Consider the following 25,906-nt stretch of genomic DNA (forward strand, 5'->3'; position numbering starts at 1 on the left):
TTTGTTAAACAAATAAACAAACACATATTTTACAACTGAATGAAAAAAATTCCATATCCAGGCTAGATTCAAAATATGGCATGTCATCATTTTCATTTTTAAGTTAAATTGAATCTGACTGTTTTTATTTCCTAGCCAACTCCCAAGCTCTATCCCACCAGGTTGCCAACATGGCCATTATTGGCAAGAGTAAATTTATATATAGCCTATGTGGCATAATTGTAGATTCAGATAGCAAAGGCTCCCTGTAGGATTTGTATTGGATTGTGTAGCAGCATTATTGGTAAAAAAATCCATTCACTGAATCTGGTAAATTGAGATGGAGAAAGGCACCTGCACCAGGTAATGGTGCCAACAAACCAAGCTATGCTTCAACTTCAGAGAAATCAGAGCATTTTATATATCCACCTTATACTGAGTTAAGGTAATGCCTATCACAGACAAATCTTTTTTTAAGAGTACCTATCCTCTGAGATTATTTAAATTCTAATATAAATGTGCGAAACAGCTGCTCTCCCACTGAGCCATACTTTTTAAAACCAAGAGCACAAAATGGCCTCTTATTGATTAGCATTCAACCAAACTTGTCAGACGTTGTCCTAGGAGGGAAATGGGAAGGTGGCAGAAAGACACAATTTTTCTGCTCACTTCTAACACCCTTTTCAGAAAAAAAATACCTTTATGTGTGCTTTAATAAATGCGGTTTCTCTGCCTCTCTCCCCGAGAAAGGTCAGAGTTGATAAAGAAAATGAGACCAGGTGCACTGCAGTCGGACAACCTTGATGGGGAATTAGCAAAGGAGATTGAATCTAAAGACTTTTTTGATCATGAATAGCAAATCTTTTTTCTTCTTTGCTAGAGGCATTCTGAAAAGGGCAGCAGGTTCAGTCAGTCAGTGAGCAGGCAGAAAGTCCACATTGGACAACACTACTTACTTTTCTTTGATGCTTTCATATCTTTTTGCCTCTGGTTGCGTGGATTTTTTTTTGTACTTTAGAAGCTTTTATACTGAGCAACCTGGGTGCATTGTGAAAAAAATTTGAGTAGGCTAGGATGCAGTATAAGATTTTAAGTACGCTAAGGTGTAGCATGTGATATTTTATCCTATCAGACAGTTTTTCTTTCCATTCTGTTTTAGAAAAAATGCCAGGTTCAAATAGTCATCCAAACATTGCCCTTCAGGGGTTTTTTTCTGCAAAAGTTACTTGAGTTTTAAAAATTAAATAGGGAACAATTAATGCAAAATATTAAAATCAGAAAAGTCTTTCACTAATTATGTTCGATCAAATAAAGTAACTACATTTGATTAGTGGGAAGCTGTATAAACCAAGATTTTCGATCAAAATCTATACATTGAATGGAATGGGATGTTCATGTACTTACACACACAAACATTCCATATGGGTATGTACTGTATATCTGTAGGTCTGTTTCTGTGTATGCAGAAATATTGTTTATATTATCAATTAACCATTATCTCGCTCCAAGTACAAAGCTAAATAACCATTAAACCATGGGGAAAACTAAATATGCATTATTAAAATTAGTCAGAGGGTTTTTTTATTCATGTTAACTGAGGAGAAACAATGTTGCAAAGGGGATTCATGCTAACCTGCAATAAATATTTTTCTCTACCTCTGCAGTATAAATCTCGGGGCAGATTCTTCTGTGTTTGAGCCAGGGAACCAAACACCTAAGTTAATGGGGTTTGTAATTTATGCAAATATTAAATTTATCGGCTTTTGATATTTGTCATATGGCATCTGAGAATTCTACTGCAGACCTTGCTACCCTTGTGAATGTGGGAACTTAAAAAGTGGATGATATGAAAGGACAGAATTATCCTGCTGATATTAGCAATAGCACTTAGGCTTATACACCACTTCACAGTGTTTTACAACCCTCTCTAAACAGTTTACAGAGTCAGCATATTGCCCCCAACAATCTAGGTCCTCATTTTACCAGCCTCGGAAGGATGGAAGGCTGAGTCAACCATGAGCTGGTGAGAACTGAACTGCCGAACTGCTGGCAGCCGGCAGTCAGCAAAAATAGCCTGCAGTACTGCATTCTAATCACTATGCCACCAAGACTCTATTGCAGGGGTGTCAAACTCAATTTCATGGAGGGCCGCATCAGCATGACGGTTGCCCTCAGGGGGCCGGGTGGGTATGGCCAGGATGGGCGTGGCCTACTGGGTAGGCGTGGCTAGAGTGTGTATGGCCTTTTGGGTGGGCGTGGCCAGCTCTACATCGTTCATATCAAGGGTGCCTATGGGGGTCTGGCCAGGAGTGGGACAGATCTGAGGGTCTCTGGCAGAAGGAGGGTCTCTGGGCCAGGGCCAAGGCAGCGTGGGCCCTTCCCTCACTGTTTCCAGGATGGCTTCGCGGGCCACATGAAACCACTTCGCGGGCCGGATCCGGCCCCCGGGCCTTGTGTTTGACATGTCTGCTCTATTGGTTGTTAATTACTGCTTTCAAAATGTGTTGGGTGTTTATAGATATAAATTGAATTTATAATATCTATGGCTCTCTGGTCAGATTTCTGAATATATCCCTGCTGCTTATCCTGGTGAATTGGTTGATGTGGTAGTGATGGAGGCTTATGTAACATACTTACAGATACTGAGACACAGTTCTAGTGATGACCTGAATATTTGCTTCAGTCAGAAAGTTTAAAATTTTGCAAATATCTTCAACATTTGGCAAATAATTTTGATTTTGTGAATCCCAGAGAGGATGTTGGGAGACCCCCCCAGAGCTCTTCAGACCATACATTAAGAAACATTCCTTATGGTTATGTTTTGTGAAATATTTCTCTTAAAAGGCAACCATTCCATGGAGCATAAAATGCAACCATTTGGTCCTACCAATAAAGTAAGCGGGTGCAGGGTACCTAGGACAACTTCACCCCCCTACTCCCACCCTAGCTTGATTTTTAGGTATGTGCCTCACCCCAAAACTAGGGCTTTCTATTAGGCCCTCCCTGAAAAATCAAGCTGGGGCTTACTTTCAGAGAAGAACAAAAATGATTAGGGACTGGCGGCTAAATCATATCAAGAACAGTTGCTGTATTTGGGTATGTCTAGTTTAATGAAAAGAAGGATTAGGGGTGACATGATATCAGTGTTCCAATACTGAAGGGACTGCCACAAAGAAGAGAGAGTCAACTTATACTCCTAACAATGAAGGCAGAACAAGTAGCAAGAGATGGATACTAATCAAAGGGAGAACCAACTTATAACTAAGGAGAAATTTCCTGAAGGTGAAAACAATTAATCCGTGGAATGACTTGCCTCCAGAAGTTGTGGGTGGTCCAACACTGGAGGTTTTTAAGAAGAGACTGGACAACAATTTGTCTCAAATGATATAGGGTCTCCTGCTTGAACAGGGGTTGGACTAAAAGACCTCCAAGGTTCCTTCCAAATCTGTTATTCTGTTAGTGTCATGGTTCCGACAGAGACGAATAAAGCTGAACACCGAGGCTTGCGAATTCCTCAAAGAACATGTTTATTGTTACAAAGTATCGGCACAGTTAAAAGTGAAACCAAGTCTGAATTCCCCATAACAATCCCTCAAATACAAACTATAAAGTTCCCACCCCCAAAACTATGTAATTGACTACGTTCCCCAATAAATGCACTTGGCTGGCTTTCTTATACAATGCCCAGTCCCTGATCACAGAAGCAACAGATGACCTTGGTTCCCATGGGACAGCTGATTGTTTTGACTAGCAAAACACCTGGGCATGCCCCCTCCCTCCGTTCCATGTGGCAACCTCAAATGAAAGGGGGGGGGAAATGGCTGCAGCCAGGCTCATTTGCAGAGTTGACAGTTATACTGTATTTGTTTGATATCCCTACTAGGTACAACCTATTTTCACAGTTCTGTTCACTAAACAGCATAATAAACTACCATGAACAGCTTAGTTGTTCAGGCTTAGCGTAAGACAGAAGTGATCTGACTACAGCCTCACCATTCAGAATATAAGAGCATCAAAAGTGATGCTTCCTATTCTCCTCTGTAACAAAGCCTTTTGTACTTTGACATTATAAAAATGAATGGAACAGAAGTATTTGCATAAAGTATTGATGGTTAGTTGAAAAATTAATACACCAATAAAAAATGTCTATTTCAAATTTGATTTGAACAGTACAAACCCTGATGCATTTTTATGAAAGGTGGATTTTTTTATTTATTGCAATAATTTGTCTTTTTTCTTTTTGCTGGAGTGGAAGGGAATTTTATTTCTGCCGAAGTTTTGCTTCGTCAGAAAGTACTATAATGGATTTTTTTCTAATTTCTTAAAGATGGTCAAAAATATTACTTTATTAAGAGGCAATACATGCATACCCAGACACAAACATACACAAAAATATCATCAAGCCTTTACATCAATCCAGAAGATAAAGTGTGATGCTAACCATTCCTTCCCATGCAATTTAGGATATTATCTTCAATGGAAGGCTGCATACTTGATCTATACCTGAAAGCTAAGATAGGAGACAACAACATACTCTCTAGATGTTTTGGACTATAATTTATTGAATTACTTCTCATGAACCATAGTGATTGGAGCTGATAAGAGCCAAATGTCAAAACATCCGTAGATAATGAATTAATCAGGATAGAGTTGTTGATTTATGTTCTGCTTTGGGTCAAAGGAAACTGAAGAATGTTGAGACAGGCCTTGGGCTATTCCACTCTGGCATATCTTTATTTTTTTGCTTTATAATACAATGTGATTCTAAGAAGGATGACAGTTCATTTGATCAATTTTTACATGTGTTAGAAAAGTACAGTGAAAACGTTGAATGTAGGAGCAGTTGAATAAACATTAGCTCAACCCTGAGTAAGATGAAGGGGTGAGAAAGAAATTCAAGATAACTCTCTTTTATTCTCTTTGGTATAAGAGGAAGTAGAAGGAAACATTCATAGTCTTTCAAGATTCTACAACAATAAAATTCCAGTAATCTTTGCAGTGTGTTTCGTGACCTGCCTTACCTTAAAAAGCTAACATAAGCCCCTCTTCAAGGTTGTCCCTCTTATGACTGACTTTAGCTTACCTTACACACTCCATCCCACTCCATCCTGCTGGCAAAAGGGCGACATCCTAATTCAATTTCAGAGAGAGAATCATGTGGAACTCTGAAGTAGAAGCAACATGTAGATGTTGCTGAAAACATCTCTACAGAAAAGTACTAATAAATCATTCTTAAATGATATTATACTGCTCTGTTTAAAAATGGCTCTAACAATTTACATTAGTGAGTGTGTTACTGGTATAATTCAACTTCATATAAAGAACTTCTCTTTGTATATAAAGCCAGCTGCTTAGGTTTTCAAGAGGTTTTTTTTTGCAGCAAATAGGTTCATTGTTATATAGTGACTCATGATATCAACCTATTTTATAATTGAATGGGAAACTTTCTCCATCATAATTTTTTTAGAATCCTCTTAAGGAAACAAAAAACTCTTTTTTCCCCCAAGCCTTCGACTTTACTGATGGGGGTAACAATATTTGGATAGCTGATTTCTAGTGCTGTATTTGTAATCTAATTTTGAAAAAGATTCCTTTAGAAACCTGAAAGACAAACATCATTCACTTCTTAAAAGTACTCTCTAATAACAAAAATTCAGTAAAGAAAGGTCATTGGCAAACAAACATTTCCTGAGCATTCATCTAGTATGCAACAGGAATACATTTTCAATAGAATGCAGATACGGAAAAATAAAAAATAAAAACTTCAATACTGTACATCTAACTCACCAGTTAAGAAAAGAAACAGAATAACAGAGTTGGAAGGGACCTTGAAGGCCTTCTAGTCCAACCCCCTGCTCAAGGTGGAAACCCCATACCATTTCAACAAATGGTTGTCCTTCTCTTCTAAAAAACCTCCAGTGTTGGAGCACCCACAACGTTTGGAGGAAAATCATTCCATTTATTAATTATTCTAACTGTCAGGAACATCTACAACAGGTAAGCTCTCAAACTTCCTAAGTAAGATGATGACAAGAGAGATTTAGCATCCTTGTCCTTCTTTGGCAGTGAGCTAGGTTTTTTTACCTCGGTAGGGAAAAGAGAGTAGTACATTGTGTCATAATTCACAGAAATACCTCATTTATCAGTTTGACACATTTTCATGTCTGATGCAGAACAGGAAGCTTAACCCCACACCTCAAAAACTACACAGAAAATAGGTAGCTTCAGCTGCTCTGTGTTTCATATTGAAAAGGAAAGGGAAAAAACAGTCTCCTCCACATCCAGTATATAAATGGCCATGCTGTTTGGAATTGATGGGTGAACCCACCTGCCACATTTCTAATTAATTATTAAGCACATCAATTTCAAAGGCATTCAATGATATAGAACAGACATGTCAAACACAAGGCCCGGGGGCCAGATCTGGCCCGCGAAGTGGATTCATGTGGCCCCCGAAGCCATCCTGGAAACAGTGAGGGAACAGCCCCCACTGCCTTGGCCCTGGCCCAGAGACCCTCCTTCTGCCAGAGACCCCCAGATCTGTCCCACTCCTGCCCAGGCCCCCATAGGCACCCTTGATGCCAATGATGTAGAGCTGGCCATGCCCACCCAGTAGGCCATACGCACTCTAGCCACACCCACCCAGTAGGCCACGCCCACCCTGGCCATACCCACCCGGCCCCCCGAGGGCAACCACAATGCTGATGTGGCCCTCAATGAAATTGAGTTTGACACCCCTGATACAGAAGAACAACGGCCAAGGCAGCAGTAGAATAAATATACAAAAACAAAATAAACAAACAAAAATCCATCCCAAGCATATTTTTTTAAAAATAAATATAACAGCATTCACTCTTTGATAATTGTGAACAGACATAAAATTCCAGGATAATAACAGCCAGGATTTGTATCCACTTCTAGAAGATCCTAAGAATAGGGGCCATCCTCCCCCTAAGACAGCTGATCTTAGACATCATCTAAGGCAGGAGTTCCCAACCCCCGGTCTATGGACCAGTACTGGGCCACGGCATGCCAGCAACTGGTCCACACAAACAAGTGAAGCCTCACCTGCCAGATGCAGGCAGCACACAAAACCCTGCACCCTCCAGTCCGCAGAAAACTTCTCTCCACGGAACCAGTCCCTGGTGCCCCAAAGGTTGGGGACCTTTGATCTAAGGGAGACCATATTGTGTCAAATAGGTATCATAGACATTGTGTTTATTGACCAGATGTTAGGCAGTTCCTCAGAATCTGAGGAATACCTGGAATCAAATCTGGAAGCCATATTGGCAACATGCAGCTTGCAAAAGGTTGATACGCAGGCATGCTGAGGGAGAGCTGACACCGGTCACATCACTGCATTCTGGATTAGATGCTTTTAAATGATTTTTAAGGGCAGCTTCATGAAATACACACTGTAGTAGACAAGTCATGAGGTGACCAGGATATGAGTGACTGTCTGAAAGGCCACCCATTCTAGCAAAGGATGCAATTAGGACACCAGCTGGAGCTTTGCATATGTCTTCTTGGCTACAGCTGCCACCTTCTCTTTGAGTAGGATCTGTGAATCCAGGATGACTCATACTTATGAATGGGGAAATGGAACTCCAATCCTGAAGTAAAAATGGAAAGTCAGTTTCAATAATCACAGTCACTTGAACTTGGTTAGATTGAGTCAGAGCTAATTCTTCCCTGGCCCATACAGTCCCCAACAATCGGGACAAGACTTTGATAGGCTTGCTTGTCGGGTGGTGTGGAGTCAAATCTCTTAATTCAGTGCCTGCAGGTTATGCAACCATGGATGAAAAGGTAAATTGAGGTGGAATTTGCAATCTCTTCTCAATCAGTGCTACCTATAAGCAAAGCATAAGTTCATTCATTCACTCATTTTTCAAACTAGAAACTTTCATATTTTTGTGTACCCAATTAGTTCCTGATATCTGAAGTATTTTAAATATTCACTTTGACTTTCAATCCTGAACAGGTTGCTAGCTACCTCTATGAGTAAGGATGACTAAATGGCATGAAATGTTTTGCCTTTCATAACATGCAACACTTTAGGCCAGAGGTCCCCAACCTTTTGGGCACCATGGACCGGTTCTGTGGAGACAGGTTTTTCCGCAGACGGGAGGGTGAGTGGTTTTGTGTGCTGCCTGCATCCCACAGATGGGGCTTTGCTTGTTTGTGCAGATCGGTTGCTGGCATGCCGCGGCCCAGTACTGGTCCACAGACCAGAGGGTTGGGGACCCCTGCTTTACGCATTACATTCATGTTTGATCAAGATTACTGTCCATCACAAGTTAAAAATCACATCCTACTTCAGTTTTTGTAAGAATATTTGCATTTGAAGATAAACGCTTTCTGCAACAAATATGAATATAGTTTTTCTTGTGCCAATGCCTTATGACACCAAAACCTCCCAGAGTATTCATTCACACACAGCATTTTAAATACTAGAAGATTAATTGCAGATTGACAGAACATGTTCCCAAAACTCTAAAATCATAAGTTATAGATCATTGCTAAAATAGACTGGATAACAAACCTTACAGTGATTTTTTTTGGTCTCAGTATAAAATTTTAAGCCACCACGAATCACCTAAAGAAATTCTTGAGGTAAAATAAAGTGGGAAACACTCCAAAGCACTTCCATGCATCTTTTCAAGCTCCACAGCCAAAGATATCAAAGGTCTGAATAACACTGTAGCAGTAAGGACAAGTTATTTTTTCCTTTGAAACACTGATACAGAACAAATCTCCTAGTTTTGACATTCTGCACATATCAAACCAAGTCTTTGCCATACCTCTTCTATGCATGCCAAGAAAAAGCCAAGAAAAAAAGAAGACAGATTCTGTTTTCTACCTATTTTCCACTCCTCACTAACCAGTGAATCATATCCCCAAAACACCAAGGTCTTGTGATTACAGGACAGGCAATCACTTTGAGCTCAGAGATTTCAAATTAACACATGGAGCGAAGAATGTTGCTGGCCTTGCTCTTACTTAGACTGTAAGGCAAGAGCTTGACCTACCTGATCCTCATCCCACCAAAATATCAAATGTACAGCCAAATTCATGAAGTGGTATAGTATTTAATGTGTAATATCATTTGAGATGTTGTCCAGTTGCAGCTTGGATCTTTAATTGGAATGTTAACTTGGAACCTGTTATGGAGGAGCAGTATATTTCCTGTGGCTGGTAGCACAGTCTTGTCCATAAAGGCCTCGTTGCAACAATGCTCATGCATGTGTTCATTCTCCTTCACGTTGAAAAGTAAATAATTACATGGACAAAGCTCCAACAGATCATATCAATTGTTCTTGTACTGTAAGATGATTTACAAGATCTATATGAGAGAGGGGAGGAAGGTATAGGCTGCTTTTCTAACAATTGCTGCTGTGGTCCTCAACTCTTGATTTTTGCTTGCACACCAGCTCTGGTTCTGTTTCATTTGGGATGGAATAAAAATGGCTAAGGGTGGATAGTCTAAAGTGCTATTAGACCACTATTAGAGAAAACCCTCTCCATTATATATAACACGACTCTTCATTTAAAGAGCTTTGTAGGGACTTCTTCAATCAGAAACACCTGGGAAATAATTACCTAAGTACTTCCGATGTACCTAGTTAAACAATAACAAGATCAAGAATGTGTTTGGATAATAATGTGATTCGCATGTGTCTTCATATCCAGAGTGTAACATTTTCTGACTAATCTGAACCCCTTGTCTAATATTTTACTGCTGCAAGTGGATAAATCTCTTAGCTAGATTTATCCTTCTGTGCACCCCAGTGAGTTGATGAGTCCCCTGCGGTTGAATTACTTCAGAGTGATTCTCAGCAAGGACCTGGTTCTGTCTTTTTGCTCACCTCCTCAAAGACCTGATTCTGTTAGACTCTCAATGGCCCTTTCATGCCAATCACAACTTGGCTAAGGAAAAGAGACTGCTTCATTGCCTGGTGCTTAAAAATGAAATAGAGAACCTTCATTTGCTTCATAGTCGCTCACTTCACAAACCCTAAGACACTGCTTTTGACATAACAATACCTTCAATAATAATTTTCCATTACAACTTTAGAGTTTTAAAATTAGAACAGGTATATTTTCCCCCAGTGAGAAATATTCTTGCCAACATGAAAGAGTAAGAAAAAAGAATATATTCATGAAGTTCTGGTAGAAATAAAACTGGCTGTAGAAAATTTACTTTGGAAGATACATGTATTTTAGCTATAAGTTATATCACTGTGCCCATAATTGCCAAAGAGGGAAAAGTAGTTTTATTCTACTTAAGTTCTTACAGTCTTGTCACACAAATCATATCTCAGTTCCAAATCATGCCTGCTCACAAATATATCCTATTAATTTAGAACACACATACAAAGGACTGCATGCTTAATCAGAATTACATATTGTTTCACATTAGGTATTGTATCTGCGACTTCATACCGTCATATTCAATAACACAAGCCATCTTATTTTTAAACTATTTAAAGTATTAACATTCCTGCATGAGCCGTGGTGGCGCAGTGGTTAGAGTGTAGTACTGCACGCTATTTCTGCTGACTGCTGGTTGCCAGCAGTTTGGCAATTCAATTCTCTCCGGCTCAAGGTTGATTCAGCCTTCTATCATTCCAAGGTTGGTAAAATGAGGACCCAGATTGTTGAGGGGCAATATGCTGAACTGCTTAGAGAACACTGTAAAGCACTGTAAAGTGATATATAAGTCTAGGTGCTATTGCTATTGCACAGCCATGGCGTTTTATGGATTAAAAATGAGAAGAGCCATCCTCCATGTGGATGATTTCCAATGTGGATCCATCAATAATTTGTACATGTGTAGGCATGTCTGTTTCACACTGCATGCAATGTAGTTATGCCATTATAAGTAAAGAAAGGTAAAAAATAGCAGTAGCACTTAGACTTATATACCACTTCACAGTGCTTTAGAGCCCTCTTTAAGCGGTTTACAGAGTCAGCATATCAACAATCAGAGTCCTCATTTTACTGACCTCGGAAGGATGGAAGGCTGAGTCAACCTTGAGCCAGTCAGGATCAAAATGTTGAACTACTGGCTCTGCCAAATTAGCCTGCAATACTGCATTTCAACCAAAACAAAACAAAAACAAACCCTTGTTAAGCATGGGGTGTGGACTCAGTTATTATATGGATAAAATGGGCTCCACAGGCATCACATAGCAAGAAATGCACAGCCTGATGTGTTTCTGAATGGCTGATATTAATTCAAATTGCAAGTTGAATTGTGCTACCACTCAAAAAAAAATACTTTAGGAAAAACAGATAGCATCTGTAATGGCTAAATCTATATAAATTAATGGGAAAGTCAAGCTCTAATCAAGTTTTCTATTTTAAGATTGCAATCTAAATATTTACTAGTGTCCTCACTGATATTTTACATTACCGCACAAGCAGATTTTATAAAGTATACTAACATTGTAGTTAAATCCTAAAGGATAAAAGTATCACATGTTCAGGAGATTACAGCAATTGGATTCTGGTTATCAGAACATTGTAAGGTTATTCCCAGGACAGACAAATATCCAGATGAATTTGTACTTTTAATCATAGATTAGATTTGGGATTACATGCCATAATCAAGGATTATTTTGAGCAGGTTTTCCTCCAAGAAAACCTGAAAAACTATGAGGAAAGATGCTGACAAATTAGCCTTATCCACAATATCAGCTAGGATTCAGACTATGTCCTGGAAGAGAGTAAAAGAGGAAAGTATTTAACCCTCAATGACAGACTGGATGCTGTTTTTATATCGTATTAGAGTACTACACGTTCTATCAACCATGTTTTTTTAATAATTGGTTTTTGCAAAAATTTCCAATTGGTAATTGATTTGTTTACTTTAATAATGAATGGTATTGTATATTCTGTAACATAAGTGAAAAAAATTAGTGTACACCTTATTAGGCAAAGTAACTAACCTTGGGCTAGTTACTTTCTTTCAGCCCTAGGAATTTGTTTCTGAAAAGCCTTGCCAAGAAAACTGTAGGGACTTCTCCAGGCAATGACTGAGAATCGGACATGATTGAATGGAAAGGAAATTTTTTTTTTAATAGTCTCTTACCGCTATTTCTCCACTGCAATTTTGGTAATGACAAACACCACTGATGCTGTTTGGAATCAAAACATCTTCCCAGCAAGACGGATCCTTCGGAAAACAGAAATGGAGAATAAAATCAAAACTCAAGGGTAAGAAAACAGTTGATTTTTCTGTTAGAACGTACAGAAAAGGCAAAAATAAAATAAAAGGAAAAGCCAGAAGCTTTACCAAAGTAATACAAAAGAAAAATGAGAAAATATATAGTAGGGATAAATAGGCTGATTTATATCCAATTGATCAGTAGAAAGTATATTCAATCACCAGTGCATTCAAGGTTTTCTATTGTTCCACAATTTAAAAAATATATTTTCCATTGTAATGTTCTATCACATATATTTATATATATATATATATATATATATATATATATATATATATATATATATATATATATATATATATATATATATTCTATATGTATACATATGTGTATTTCATGAATTATATTCTCATCTATAATACAATGGATTTCACACTTCTGTTTCACAGCTTGCTGTCTGAAAAGAAATCTGTCATGACTTTCTTCAACAACATTTACCTTAGATAGTTCCAAATACAATGAATGTAAGAACAAACAGCAAAGTGTACATTAAATGTATTACACACATAAACAAAACAACAGATATGTAAAATGAAAACATGTTCCTGTCAAAATAGCTCCTACGGTTATACATCATATTCACTGGTGCAGCAGCTGTCATTATCATATACTTAGTCAGTGGGAAAAGATAACAACTGGCTTTTGATTCTTTTCCAAGCACAATCCAAGTCCTAGATTTGACTTTAGGTGCTAAATGCCTGATTCAGAATATATCCAAAGGACAGGGTTTTTTTCCCCATTGAAAAAACTGCTTTTTTGTTAAGATTATCATCATTATGTTGTCCATATACCCTGTGTCTTTACAAGTTAGATAGAGGAAAATCAGGAAGAGCCTCCACTGAGATTTTCAGATTCTACAGTACCTTGCAGCTGTTTAAAAACTCCAGCTATTATTCTACTCACTTATGCTTCTAATTTATCCACATTAACAATTATTGAATTTTGGAATCATCTTGCTACCAGTGTGGAAATTAAACATTAAATATTATTCTATTTTTTTTAATGAAATGCTGTGTTAGGCCCTTATAAATTAGACAGTTTAGAGATAGACTCCATTATCTTGCCCTGCCCCATATGAACATGATAAACACAAAGATGCACACACCTTTGAATACTATTAACACACAAAATCAAAACAAATATTAAAGTGCCTATTTGTACTAAGTATGAATATTAAAATAGAGTAACCCATATGGACACCTGCCCTTTTGTGTCCTGATCAGTGTAGACTTGAGGTCATGGCAGTGCGACGCAACACAATTAATGTTGCTAGTTTCTGGACAAGATCTGTTTAACTTGTACATATTTTAATCTTGTATTTTATATTTTAAATTTTATGTTGTATAATATGCCTTATTTTAATTGTGCTGCTTCTGAATAAACAACAAAATAGAGTAATATGAAAGATAAATATTTCAATTATTGTGAGCAAAGTTGATTATCTGTAATCAGCCAATCAACTAAACTGCCGAAAGCTACAGCAAAGTAAATTATAAACACTAGTTGTTGTTGTTATTTGCGAAGTTGTGTCCGATCCATCGCGACCCCATGGACAACGTTTCTCCAGGCCTTCCTGTCCTCTACCATCTTCTGGAGTCCATTTAAGCTCACGCCTACTGCTTCAATGATTCCATCCAGCCACTTCATTCTCTGTCATTCCCTTCTTCTCTTGCCCTCAACCTTTCCCAGCATTAGGCTCTTCTCCAGTGAAACACTAGTTTACCATAATCCAAAAAACAAACAAACAAACAAAAAAACCTTGCAAGATTATAAAACCATTACTACTATCATTGGCCTTTCGGTTGGGGTATATTAAAGTTCATAATGAAACTATCTTAAAAAACCAAGAGAACAAAAGCAGATTGGTACAACCAAATTGAACTGGTAGTGTTATCAATTGAGCTGGTAAGGAAACTGAATTGGTACAAGCAAATTGAATATAACCCTAAACAATACCTGTCTAAATACACTGAAATTGGTGTTATTGAGATTGTTGGCTGCATCTGTATTGAGTCTAAACAGGCATCAGATTTCTGTGAAATTTTGATCAATATAACTATTTTATACAGTTCCATCAATTCATTTTAATTGACAGAGATTTATTACTCAACTTTTTTCTGCAATGTATCTGGTATAAATGTGAACTTTCAATCAAATAATCAAATTAATTACAGTCCAAGCCCAAATACAATAAAAGACCAGCATATAACACTATAAAAAGAACTTTTAAAATTGCAAGAAAATCCTAAAACAACTAGCAGCTAATAATTAGTAGCAGAAGGAAGGGACCAGAGAGTTTCCAACAGGTACAGCTATTGATAAGAATTATGCAAACTTCTTAGAGGTTTTTGAAGAATGGTAACCCAGCTTCCCTGGTCATTGGCAATTACAATGCAATCACAATGGCAATTACAGTTATTAACAATTGAAAGAATGTGGTAAAGTCCCTTGTAGACAGAGAGGCAGGAAGATGACTTATGAGTAATAAGGTAGCAAACAAACACTGGACTCCAAACATGTAGAAAACCTACCAGAGTTATTGTTCCCAGACTTAAGCATTCTGGGTCAAGGGTTGAAAACAAGCATAGTATCTTTGGAGTGTCAACAAGAACTATAACAACAACAACAATAATTGTTGTGTAGCCGGTTCTTTGCAGGCATTGAGCGAGATGGGAGGTTCAGACAGCAACAGGCTTTATTGAAGGTCAGAACATAACAGAAGCAACATAGGAGCTGTTGCGCAGCTATTTATACAGTTGGCCGATAGGTGGCACCCAATAGGTTTAAAGCAGTGGTTTCCCACCCAAAGACCTACTTAGCCAGCTGGAGACAACCAGTCTAGCCTAGCCCAGCAACCGTTACAAGATACACTTGAACTAAGTAATTAGCAAGTAATACAACACAAGCAACATTTACAGCATATAAAGGCCAGTACATTACAATAATGTTGGAAGGGATCTTGAAAGTCATCTAGTCCAACTCCCTGCTCAGGCAGGAAACCTTATATCATTTCAGACAAATGGCTCTCCAGTCTTAAATAAATTCTCAAAATAATATCAAGAGGGAAAGATGGGGCAGGTGGCAGCAGTGTGAGGCTCATTATCCTCCTTTGCACTAGCAGATTGAATGGGCATCCCCACCCTCAGCAAACAGCTAACTTGGGAACACTCTGGCCTCTCATTTCCTCACCTAAGAAATTCTGAGAGAGGAACCAGACCTATTTAATGCCTGACAAATGAGCCAGGTCCTAACCAAGCAACGCAGACAGATGGGGGAGTCTGGTATACTGGCCTTGATAAGCGTAATTTCAAGTACATGCTCTGCAGACTTCTCTTTGTCTTCATGTTCTGATATCTGCTGTCTTTCTCCACTCTCCTTCTCTAAATAACACACATGCTCTTTTGGCACAGGAGCCTTGAAGCTTAGTCAGTCCTGATCCTGCAGGCACTTACAGTAATGAGTCATGGCTTACTTAGTGTCTTCCCTTCACCACCAAGTATTAAATCTGATCGCCATTGTCTCATGAGAAACAGGTTCTATCTCCCAGCCTCAACAGGAACAAATTATTGCCCTTAATAGGCAGTGCCCCAATCTGAGCCAAGTAAATCTCTAGAGCGCCTAAGATCTTATCGAAATATATAGGGACTGTAAGGGTATGTGAGAATGACTTCAGGAGACAGAGGAAGAGGCACAACCTAGAGAGAATGGTCTGATAAATGAAATCTGAATCCAAAGGAGGTAGGATGGTGAAAGCATCTCAGAAAGAACCCTTCTTAGTTTTGGGAAGAGTAAAAGTAAGGGAGGAGAGAAATACTTTCTGACTCGCAAGATTCTGTTATTGTAATCTTACAGTAAAGGTAGTGTTAGTGTCCGTGGTTACTGCTTCTTAACTGGTCCACTTAAAAGGCTCACAGGGCATGCTAGAGAGGAATGTAATTTTAAATATTTATCATGTGTGTGATGTCATTAGCGTGTATATCCCTTTACAGAGAAGAAAGGAATAGGTCTAAGAGCACTCCAATCTATAAATCAATTACACAATTTAAGAATTTGTGGACCAGGACTTTAAGACATCTTGAGAATGCTAATGTACCTGGCACCAGAAGAACTCTAAGTTCAAACGCTTCTGAGCTTCTTTCTAAAAATATGTACAGAGAAACTTGGGGACACAGCAAAAAAACTTTTTCTTGAAGGAACATCTGCCAATTTGTAGCGCAACAATGTAATGCCAGTGTTTCAGTGGTCCTTTAATATAATCTAGATACTGCCAGCCTCATTCCATCTGATTCTGATCTTGATGATGAAGAAAAACCCATTATACATGTTTCGAAATCCTGTCCAACAACTTGCGGGATGTTTCCTTCCAAGTGTTCTTTTGGAGTTGTGAGAGGCTAAAACCACAGACTGAACATTACTGCTGAAAGTGAAAAATATTTTTTAACTTCAAAGACTGTCCCAAATTTATCCACAACTTTAAAGTGGACCTCTTGGCCATGACAGGGAAACACAAGGAATTGCAAACCATGGTCTCCACAGTTATAACAATACTGGATGAATTTGATGACAGCTCTCCAGAGGTCTTCTTGCCCACGACATAACCCCAGAATCACCAGGATTACTAAACCTAGAAAGCCAGTCCCATGGTTGTAGTGGCCAAAAAAACCAAATGTTATGCTATCAAGCTGTTACTGCTAGGGGGGAAAAAACCAAAACCTAAAAATATTTTTTAAAACATCAAAAAAGGAGAGAGAAAAATTCACCCACAATTTGAGCAACAGAAGTACTTGGGAAATTCAGCAAACTGCTAAATTAATCAAGTGGAATAAATAAATTACATTTTTGACCTGTGAGATCATGGAAAATGTCAAGAGATTAAGATGAGAAAGCCAGATGTCTGGCAGATAATTCGAACCATGTCTTGAAAAAGTTATCAGTGCTTATGTTCTTCCACTGATATCGTCCCCTGATGAACAATACACTGACAATCAGTAAAATACATCTTTGAGTCTACTGATATTATGAATGAGACAGAAAATGTTAAAGGAAACAGCAAATGAGCCAATTGTGGAACAAACATGCATGCAAAACATATTTTTAAAGTGAATAATTGAGTGAATACCTTAAAGCCAAGCAACAGAATAAAAAGCTGTCTGGATTTTCTCCAGCACTGAGGTTTTTTTCCCCCTACATTTTGATTGGTGATGTTTAACTATCCATATGGCTCTTGCTTCCAACAATTTTTTTTCCAAACGGTGGCATTTCTCCTTTCCTTCCTTTGTCCCTTATAAAAATGATTTTAAAGACTTTTTAAGGCTATAAACATCATAAAAAGGAAAACTCTTTTGGTTTGTGAGAAAATACAGCATATTAAAAATTCACAACAATGCAGAGACTGAATGCAAATTATCCAGGACTGTTGGGCCTAGGGATGGTTTATGAGGAGGGGAAATGCTGTTAAGAGTTCTCTTATTGGAAATGCTCATGGGACATGGATGAAATAACACACCTCCTTGGTAATGGCCCCACTGTAGGGCATACTTGCATGGAGATTTCACGTGCTTATGCCCTTCTTGAGTTTTAAAAACAGTGAAATCAGTACCATTCCAATGTGTGTTTTGGCGTGGCTGACTAAAGGCCACAGCAGATATTGTTGATCATATTATTGCTTGTTTGCTTTTTTTTGTAAATATTTTATTAATTTCAAGTTTTACAGTCATAAGTACTTAATAAACAACTTGGTATCTGGGTCCCTTTATCATTCAGTGGTATATATTAACTTTCACTCAAAATATCCAATACTACACCATCCAGTATTTTCCTGGGCCTCGCTTCTTCTAATAATAATCATTTTTCCACACTATGCAAATATAATTCTTACTGCTATTAATACCTATACAATTAAATATAAACATCTTCATCACATGTTTCTAATGTTATACATTGTCAATAATATCAGTTTATAATATCTTCTCTAGCCGAAACATATCTCAAATACATTTGCAATCAGTTTCCTTATTCAATCTGTATCCTGGTTTTTCTCTTTTTTCCAATTTTAATTTCCCATCAATATTCAGAATAACTTTTTCAATTATCATTTTTCTCATAATTAATTACATATGGGTAACTAAAAGCTTCCCTTATACCAACCCTCTTAGAATTTTCCTATTTCCCATCTTATAAAAAATTAAGTTATCCTAGTTACAAATCACATCCTTCTAATTTATAATGGTCCTTTTATTTCTAACAATTGTCTATTATTTAAATCATATTCAAACATCCACTAGATGGTATAATACCTCATCTAATTAATCAGGACCTCTATTTTTTCCAGTCTTACTCTAGCTTTCTTCCTTTGCCAAACAACTTTGCAAATCAGTGCATTTAGTTCACCAAGTATTTCTTCTGTATATATTATTTGGAATAAAAAAGACAATTACAGTGTTTTTGTAAAAACGCTTAATCCATTTATATTCGTTAAATAGCCTCCATTTTCTTTTTCCTTCAGTTCTCTTTTAGTTTCTTGTTCCCCAGTTTTCAGCATTTCTCCTAACAGCTCTGTCATCCATTCTATCAATTCTTCTTCCTTGTTCTCAAATATGTTCTGAAGTCTTGAAAAGTAAAATGTGTTGCCCATTTCTGATGTTATATCTGGGTCTTCCAAATTTTTATTTCTTTGCACCTGTCTGTTGGTTTCTTCTTTCAAATCCTCTATCTTTATGTCAGTTTCCTCTATTTTTAATTCTGGTTTCTGAGTTGCTAGTTCATTCTTTATGGTCATTTTCTGAATGTTTTTTGCTTGTACGTTTAAATTGGAGATTTGCTCATTTATGTTATTAAAATTGTTTTTAGTCTCCTCATAATTTAAAACAATTGTCTCTTGAATTGATTGCAGCATGGAAAGAATTTCTTTCTGAAGTCCATTTACATTTTCTTGTTGATTATCCATGTTTCTTCCAAAGAGAAATAGTCCAGAAGCAACTTTCCCACTGTTTCTTAATATTTCTTGATAATTCTCAAAACTAAAAGTCAGTCAATATTTGTAATCCAGGCCAGCCAATTTAGAATGGTTTATTGTCTCCTTAATGCAGATAAAACAGTCCAATGATTCCCCCCTTTTCCCAGCTGCAGTCTGCAAAAGTGAAAGTTTTCAAGAACAACAAAGAGCCTTATCTATATCTGGGCTTTGTGCCAAATTTCCCTTAAGCATAATAAATTGTAATGACAGGTTTCACCACTAGATGTCACAAACATCCATCTTCCAGCTTTTAAATACAAACCTAATTCACCAATTTTCCAAATATATTTTAAAAAGAAAGTCTTAAAAAAAAACTTTTAGTCCCCAAATTTGTCAAAGCTATACCTCTATATTAAATCCAAATTAATCTTATAGTTTTCTCTAATCTCTCCCCAAAGAAAGTTGTTCACCACTTCTCTTTTCCTGAGAGAATGGGGTGGAAATTCCCCTTCTTTCTATCATCTGGGGGATTCTTTGCTTTGGGAATTCTTTTTTCCAGGAAGAGAGGACCGTTCTCACCTGTTTCCATCCGTGTTGTTCAGAGGTTGCTAGTTAGTGCTTGTCTTGGCTTGTTAGTGGCTTCTGGCTGGCCACATAAATGTGGCCAGTCTTTCTTCTGCCAATTTGAAGGGCTTCCTCAGATCAAACGGAAAGGCTGCCACCCCTCTGCAATTGATGAGAGTCCCTTTCTTCTTTGTCGGATGTGGAAAAGAAGCCCCGTTTTCCTGTGCCCGTCACGCCATAATGTCTAACACAGAAGTCTCTGCTTGTTTGCTTTTATTGTTCACTTTTATACCATTTATATTTTATTGTGAGTTGCTAAGAATCTTTTTGGAGTGAAGTAATTAAAATAGTAGGGACGCGGTGGCTCAGTGGGTTAGGACGCTGAGCTTGTCAATCGGAAGGTCGGCCGTTTGGCGGGTCGAATCCCGAGTGCCGCGTAGCAGAGTGAGCGCCTGTTACTCGTCCCAGCTTCTGCCCACCTAGCAGTTCGAAAGCATGTAAAAATGCAAGTAGAAAAATAGGGACCACTCCGGTGGGAAGGTAACAGCGTTCCGTGCGCCTTTGGCGTCTAGTCATGCCGGCCACATGACCACGGAGACGTCCTCGGACAAGCGCTGGCTCTTCGGCTATGAAACGGAGATGAGCACCGGCCCCTAGAGTCGGAAACGACTAGCACGCATGTGCGGGGGAACCTTTACCTTTACCTAATTAAAATAGTACTTTAAATAAAATAAATAATACTTTAAATCAATTAAAATCTAGATCACCATTTTACATCAGGCAAGAAAAGAAATAGAAAGTATGAAATGAAAATAAACAATTTCCAAATCACATCAAATAATTCCATTTTACTCTGTTTTATTTAGAGAAACCTGAATAAGGACAGTAAGGACATTTTGGAAACTAGAAATTATGTTCCATGAAGTCATGGATGAAACTAATTATGTTTAGCCTTCAGAAAAGATGACTGGATGGGAAGATTTGATAACATCCTTTGCAGAAGATAATCAAGCCTCTTTTTATTGTCACAAAGGTAGGATATTGAATAATGAAAAGTTATAGAAGGGAAGATTCCAGTTCAGTGTTAGAAAAAATGCCCCAAGAATGATAGCAATCTCACAATGGAGCCAAGTTCTCAAAAACCAGTTTCTTCACTGCAGGTCTTTAACCAAATACTGAAAAATGATCAGTTGACTATAGCAGGGCTTTTCAACCTTTTCACCCATTGTACCACTTTTAGGATATGGCAACATTCGAGTACCACCAGTCGCCTAGCTCAGGGCTTTTCAACCAGTGGTACGGGTACCACCTGTGGTACATTGGCACCTGGCAGGTGGTACATGACCATCCTAGAAAAGTGGTAGTGGGGGAGGGGAATGAGCTGAACTGGTGGCAGGCGACTTGCTAGGCGACTGATAGTACTCGAATGTTGCCATATCCTAAAAGTGGTACAATGGGTGAAAAGGTTGAAAAGCCCTGGCATAGCAAGGTGTCAAAAACCTGACCAAAAAAAGAGGAAAAAAAGTGATGAAGTACAGGTATTCCTCAATTTACAACAATTTGCTTAGTGACTGAAGTTACAATGGCACTGAAAAAAGTGCCCCCCAAGCCACAGCTGAGCAAGACACCTGCCTGCCCGCCTGGCGGTGCTCTTCCTCCTGTCCAAGGTTTTCATTGTTATGAACATTTCTGTTGAGGATTGGCAGCGGGGGTGGGGTGGGGAGAGGTGCTTGGTTTTTATTCCCCCCCCCTCTGCTGGGTGGTTGCACCAGGTTTTGGTCACTTCACATGACCCTGGGACACTGTGACGGTCATAAATATGAATCAGTTGCCAAACATCTGAATGTAAATCACAAGACGTGGAGATGCTGCAACATTCCAGCTGATTGGCACTTCTGGGCTCAGCAGATGTGCCAGGATCAGCGCCAAGCTCCAGCTGGAGCCTGGCGTTGATCCTGGTGCTTCTGCTGACCCTGACAGCCCTACAACTCCAGCCATCTCTCGCTCAGGCTTGTGCAGTGCTGCCACCGGTTCAGCTCATTCCCCTCCCCCACTACCACTTTTCTAGGATGGTCGTGTGCCACCTGCCAGGTGCCAATGTACCACAGGTGGTACCCGTACCACTGGTTGAAAAGCCCTGGACTATAGTTTCATTTTGATTCCTGTCCTGAGCAGGGGCTTGGACTTAATACCAGAAATTGTTCCTGAAACTCTGTAATTCCATGCTGGTTTTGATTCTATGTAAACTATTATCTTTGTCTTCTGGTTGGATATTTTTCTTTCCTTTGGAAATGGACTAGCCACTGTTTGAAAGAGTATGCAAAAACTAGACGGGAGTGTGGCCTGATACAGTAGGAATCTTTTTGTTGAGAACCTACAACCAGCGTATTAAAATGTCAAGATTAATATATATTAACATGGGCAAATGTGTTGTCCTAAATGGATACCGTAGATATGTTAGCCTCCTTTTTCCAAAACTGAACCTCCCCATATATGATTATCAACATTTTTCCCTATTTCTAAGCTCTGTGCTAAATATAGTGATTACAAGTTCAGAAGCAGTCTATCATTTTGCAGGTAGCAAATTCAGATTCTAAGTGAGATGGTTCTTGTTTATGTCCTTTCAATAAGAATCTTCTGATTACCATCACTGTTTTAAATTCTCTTTTGCTAAGAATAATCTAACTAACACAGAAATGGGGCTTTTAGCTACCAGATTAAAGTCAGCCAAAGATCACATGGTATGAGATCTCATTTCAATTCCGAGCATGCAAATATATTTGAATTGCAAGAGTTATTATCAGGTACAGCTTTATTTCTACCACCTTTCTTTACATCTTAACAAACACCTTCTAATCCAACCAATCTATATTTATTAAATCAGGCAAGGTTTATGAAATGAGATCAGATTAAGTAAAGTAAGAATTGCTGGGCACGATCAACGTAGAAATGTCATTTGCTTTTAAACATTTTCTTGAATCTTGCGATAAATCTGGATCTACAAAACCAATCCTATAATGTCACTAATTCATTTTTAACAGCAGAGGCAGGGAGGAAGTGTCCTTAGGAGTACTATCCACCCATCCCTGTCTTGGCAGAAAATATAATGACAAAAAATGTGTTATTCTCACAGCTGATCTCGATCCTGCCTTTTGATTCAAATCACCACAAACACTTAAGTTCACCCTAAAACTATGAATTATATAGCCTAACAGATTTTATTTAACTTAAGGCTACCCATGGGTGAGGTTAACATAAGGGGGGAATGTTTCTTTAGCACAGGTAGAACTAAACTTTCTCATTCATGGGGTGAGACTTGGCAGGAAAACTGATTGTCAAGGGGCTCTTTTGTCCAATTAGGTGAAAGTGGGAAAAATACTTTCTCTAAAAGTGAAATGCAAGATTATTATGCAATAAAAGTATTCTGGTGTAAAACTAATTTGTGAAATTGTCTTTGCAGCTGTCTTTTGGATATAGTTTAAAAAATATGTACAAGGGGAAAAATTATTTAAAGGATAATGAAATTGCAACCTACTTTTTATGTATTAATCTAATTTTTGGAGACATTTGGTCATAAATAAGAGACTCTTCTGCAGTACTCTCATGTAGAAATTCGTGAGCAATAAGGCCATTTGGGAGTTGTTCCTGCACTTCAATCCTGCAAAGTATCCCATTAAAAGTTTGGGTGTATTCTGATTCCAAAGTAGCCTATAGTTATGATGCCAACAAATGTAAGAGAGACTCAGTAGCTGAAACTTTTAGGCTAGAGGTGTCTGATAAATTTAGACCACAAACACATATTTCTGAATGAATTATTAACAAATAATTGGCATCTTGAAAATGCAATGCATACCCGCACACAAACAAAAAGCATTCTCACTGTCCCTTTAACAAATCCTGAAATAGTCAACAATTTATTCCAAAGTGATAAAAGTGACTTTCCTTTCTCCCATGCCTGTAGAAATAAAAGACAACAAACAGCCCGAGCGTAACAGAACTGTGCTCTCTCTCTCTCATTGTTATGTACAATGATTTGTTTTGATGAGTTTGAGTTTCTATGAATGCCAGCCTCCTAGTCTATGGTTCTTGATAGAAAACAACAGAACAGCAGCATATGCCAAGCTTCCATTGTTTTCTATGACTGGACCAATCCAAATGAGTTATTTTTTCCTAGGTGGACCTACAGCAGTGATGGCGAACCTTTTAGAGACTGAGTGCCCAAACTGCAACCCAAAACCCACTTATTTATCGCAAAGTGCCAATGGCAATTTAATCTGAATACTGAGGTTTTAGTTTAGAAAAAACAACTCATACACTAACATCTTTTGTCTTAAAAGAAAAACACGATAACAAGCTTTGAATGATACAAACAACTTTTTACTGAAAGGTAAAAGTTTGTATTTGGCATGCTTTTGAACAATTAATGTGATTTTTGCTGTTGTATGCATGCTGATAATTTGTCTAACCTTGGCTTATACTTTGTAAGCTTGAGAGTAATGCATGCAGCACTCAGGTCATCTGGTGTCAGATTTGATATAATTCAAAGGTGAAAACAGTGCACTCACTCCAGAGGCTTGTTTTGGCTAGGAAGGGGCTTGAGAAATGGCTTTTTCCTGCAAAAACCTAGCCAAAGAGCAAGGCACACATGTCCACAGAGAGGGCTCCAAGTGCCCCCTCTGCCATAGTTCCCCACCACTGACCTAGAGTATTCACGCTACTTAAAGCTTTGCAAATTCAAAAAAAGTCAGTTTAAACATTTAAATGCAAGTATAAAACAAATACACTTTTTATTTCATGATGGCTCTATTTATAATGTCTATAGTTAACGCCAGCAACCATATTTTTATATCAATTTTGTATTTGTTCTAGTTAAGCAATTGTTACAATATGTGATAGCAGTGAGTAAGTTTGTTATAACACATGACTATTGCACTCTTATCCCTATGCAGTTATACATATCTGTTAAAAACCATATATGAATGACATATATACTGCATGCAAACGAATAAATAAATGGCTGAAGAAACACCAGAGATGAAGAAATTCAACAATTTATGCCACTTCTGCGATTATTACAGAATTATGGCAGACTTATTGGTTTAATTATTAGCTTACTAATTGCTAATAGAAGGAGGTGTGGAGAGGAGACTGAATTTTATAAAGATTTTTCAAACAAGATTCATGAAAATACAAACTATGTAATCAAGTACCTTGTATATTTGGAATATGCACAGAGAGATGAACATCTAATTAAATTAACTCCAGGTCTGCATTCTATCAATCATGTACCAATTGCCTAAAAATGCAACTGCGATGATAGGCACAAAACAGAGATAGCTGTGGCAGGTACATAATATACCATGGTTCTATGAAGAAAGAGCTGTTATAATATGGAAACTGACAGTTGCAGAGAACCCAAACAATTGAATTATGTATAATTAAACTTGATAAAGAGCAGCAAGAAGAAAATGAAGCACCAGGACCTAAATTTGATTCTATTTATAGAAAATAGTTGTTTTTAAAGTTTAAGTGATCGGATCAAACTATTACTAGCAAAAAAGCAAACTGTCATCTAGGTACAGAGCAACAATTTAAGGAAATGTATATCATTAGCCTAGTTACAAAAAGAGAATTCTAATCAAAATAATATCAGGCTGAACCTCTCTGAAAGATTTAATGTGCACAAACTCTTGAAGTGGGAGAACAAGCTGAGATAGGATACAAGTTGTTGACTTCTGGATATACTTAAGAACTGGATTTCCTGCCTCATAAACTCCTAAAAAGTTAAATAAGCAGGAATCTCTCTGGATATTCATCACTACAGAAAGATGTCAAATATCTTCTACTGACAATTCAAAACTGCCAAGATTGGAGGCTTTACAAGATAAACAGTAAAACTTACAGAGCAAGCTCTGGTCACTGATGAAAAAGGAAATGGCTAATTATATACACTTTGGACATGATAGATCTCAACAGAGTTTTCAGAAGGAAACATTCACAACTGCCAAACAGAGAAAAATTATGGCCTAGTTTGCTAGAGTCTTGTAGCTGGATGCTTCCTCACAGCTTTGGCAGTAAAAAAACAAAGACTGAATTATGTATGTTACCATCCCATTTCAAAAATCTCCAAGGCCATTGAAAAAAATGAAAGAGGAGACAAAATGTACCATTGATT

The 25,906-nt window shown here is 37.9% G+C and overlaps 1 protein-coding gene across 3 annotated transcripts in view; it reads right to left on the reverse strand.

Moving 5' to 3' along the window:
* Nucleotides 1–25,906, reverse strand: part of PRKN (parkin RBR E3 ubiquitin protein ligase) — a 712,723-nt gene that overhangs the window by 365,711 nt on the left and 321,106 nt on the right. For all 3 annotated transcript variants that reach the window (XM_083372991.1, XM_083372990.1, XM_083372989.1), the window contains one exon: nt 12,077–12,160. In XM_083372991.1, the coding sequence (XP_083229117.1) occupies nt 12,077–12,160 (84 nt within the window). The remainder of the gene's footprint in view (nt 1–12,076; nt 12,161–25,906) is intronic.

Source organism: Vipera ursinii, assembly GCF_947247035.1.
Source record: "Vipera ursinii genome assembly, chromosome: 1".
NCBI lineage: Eukaryota > Metazoa > Chordata > Lepidosauria > Squamata > Viperidae > Vipera > Vipera ursinii.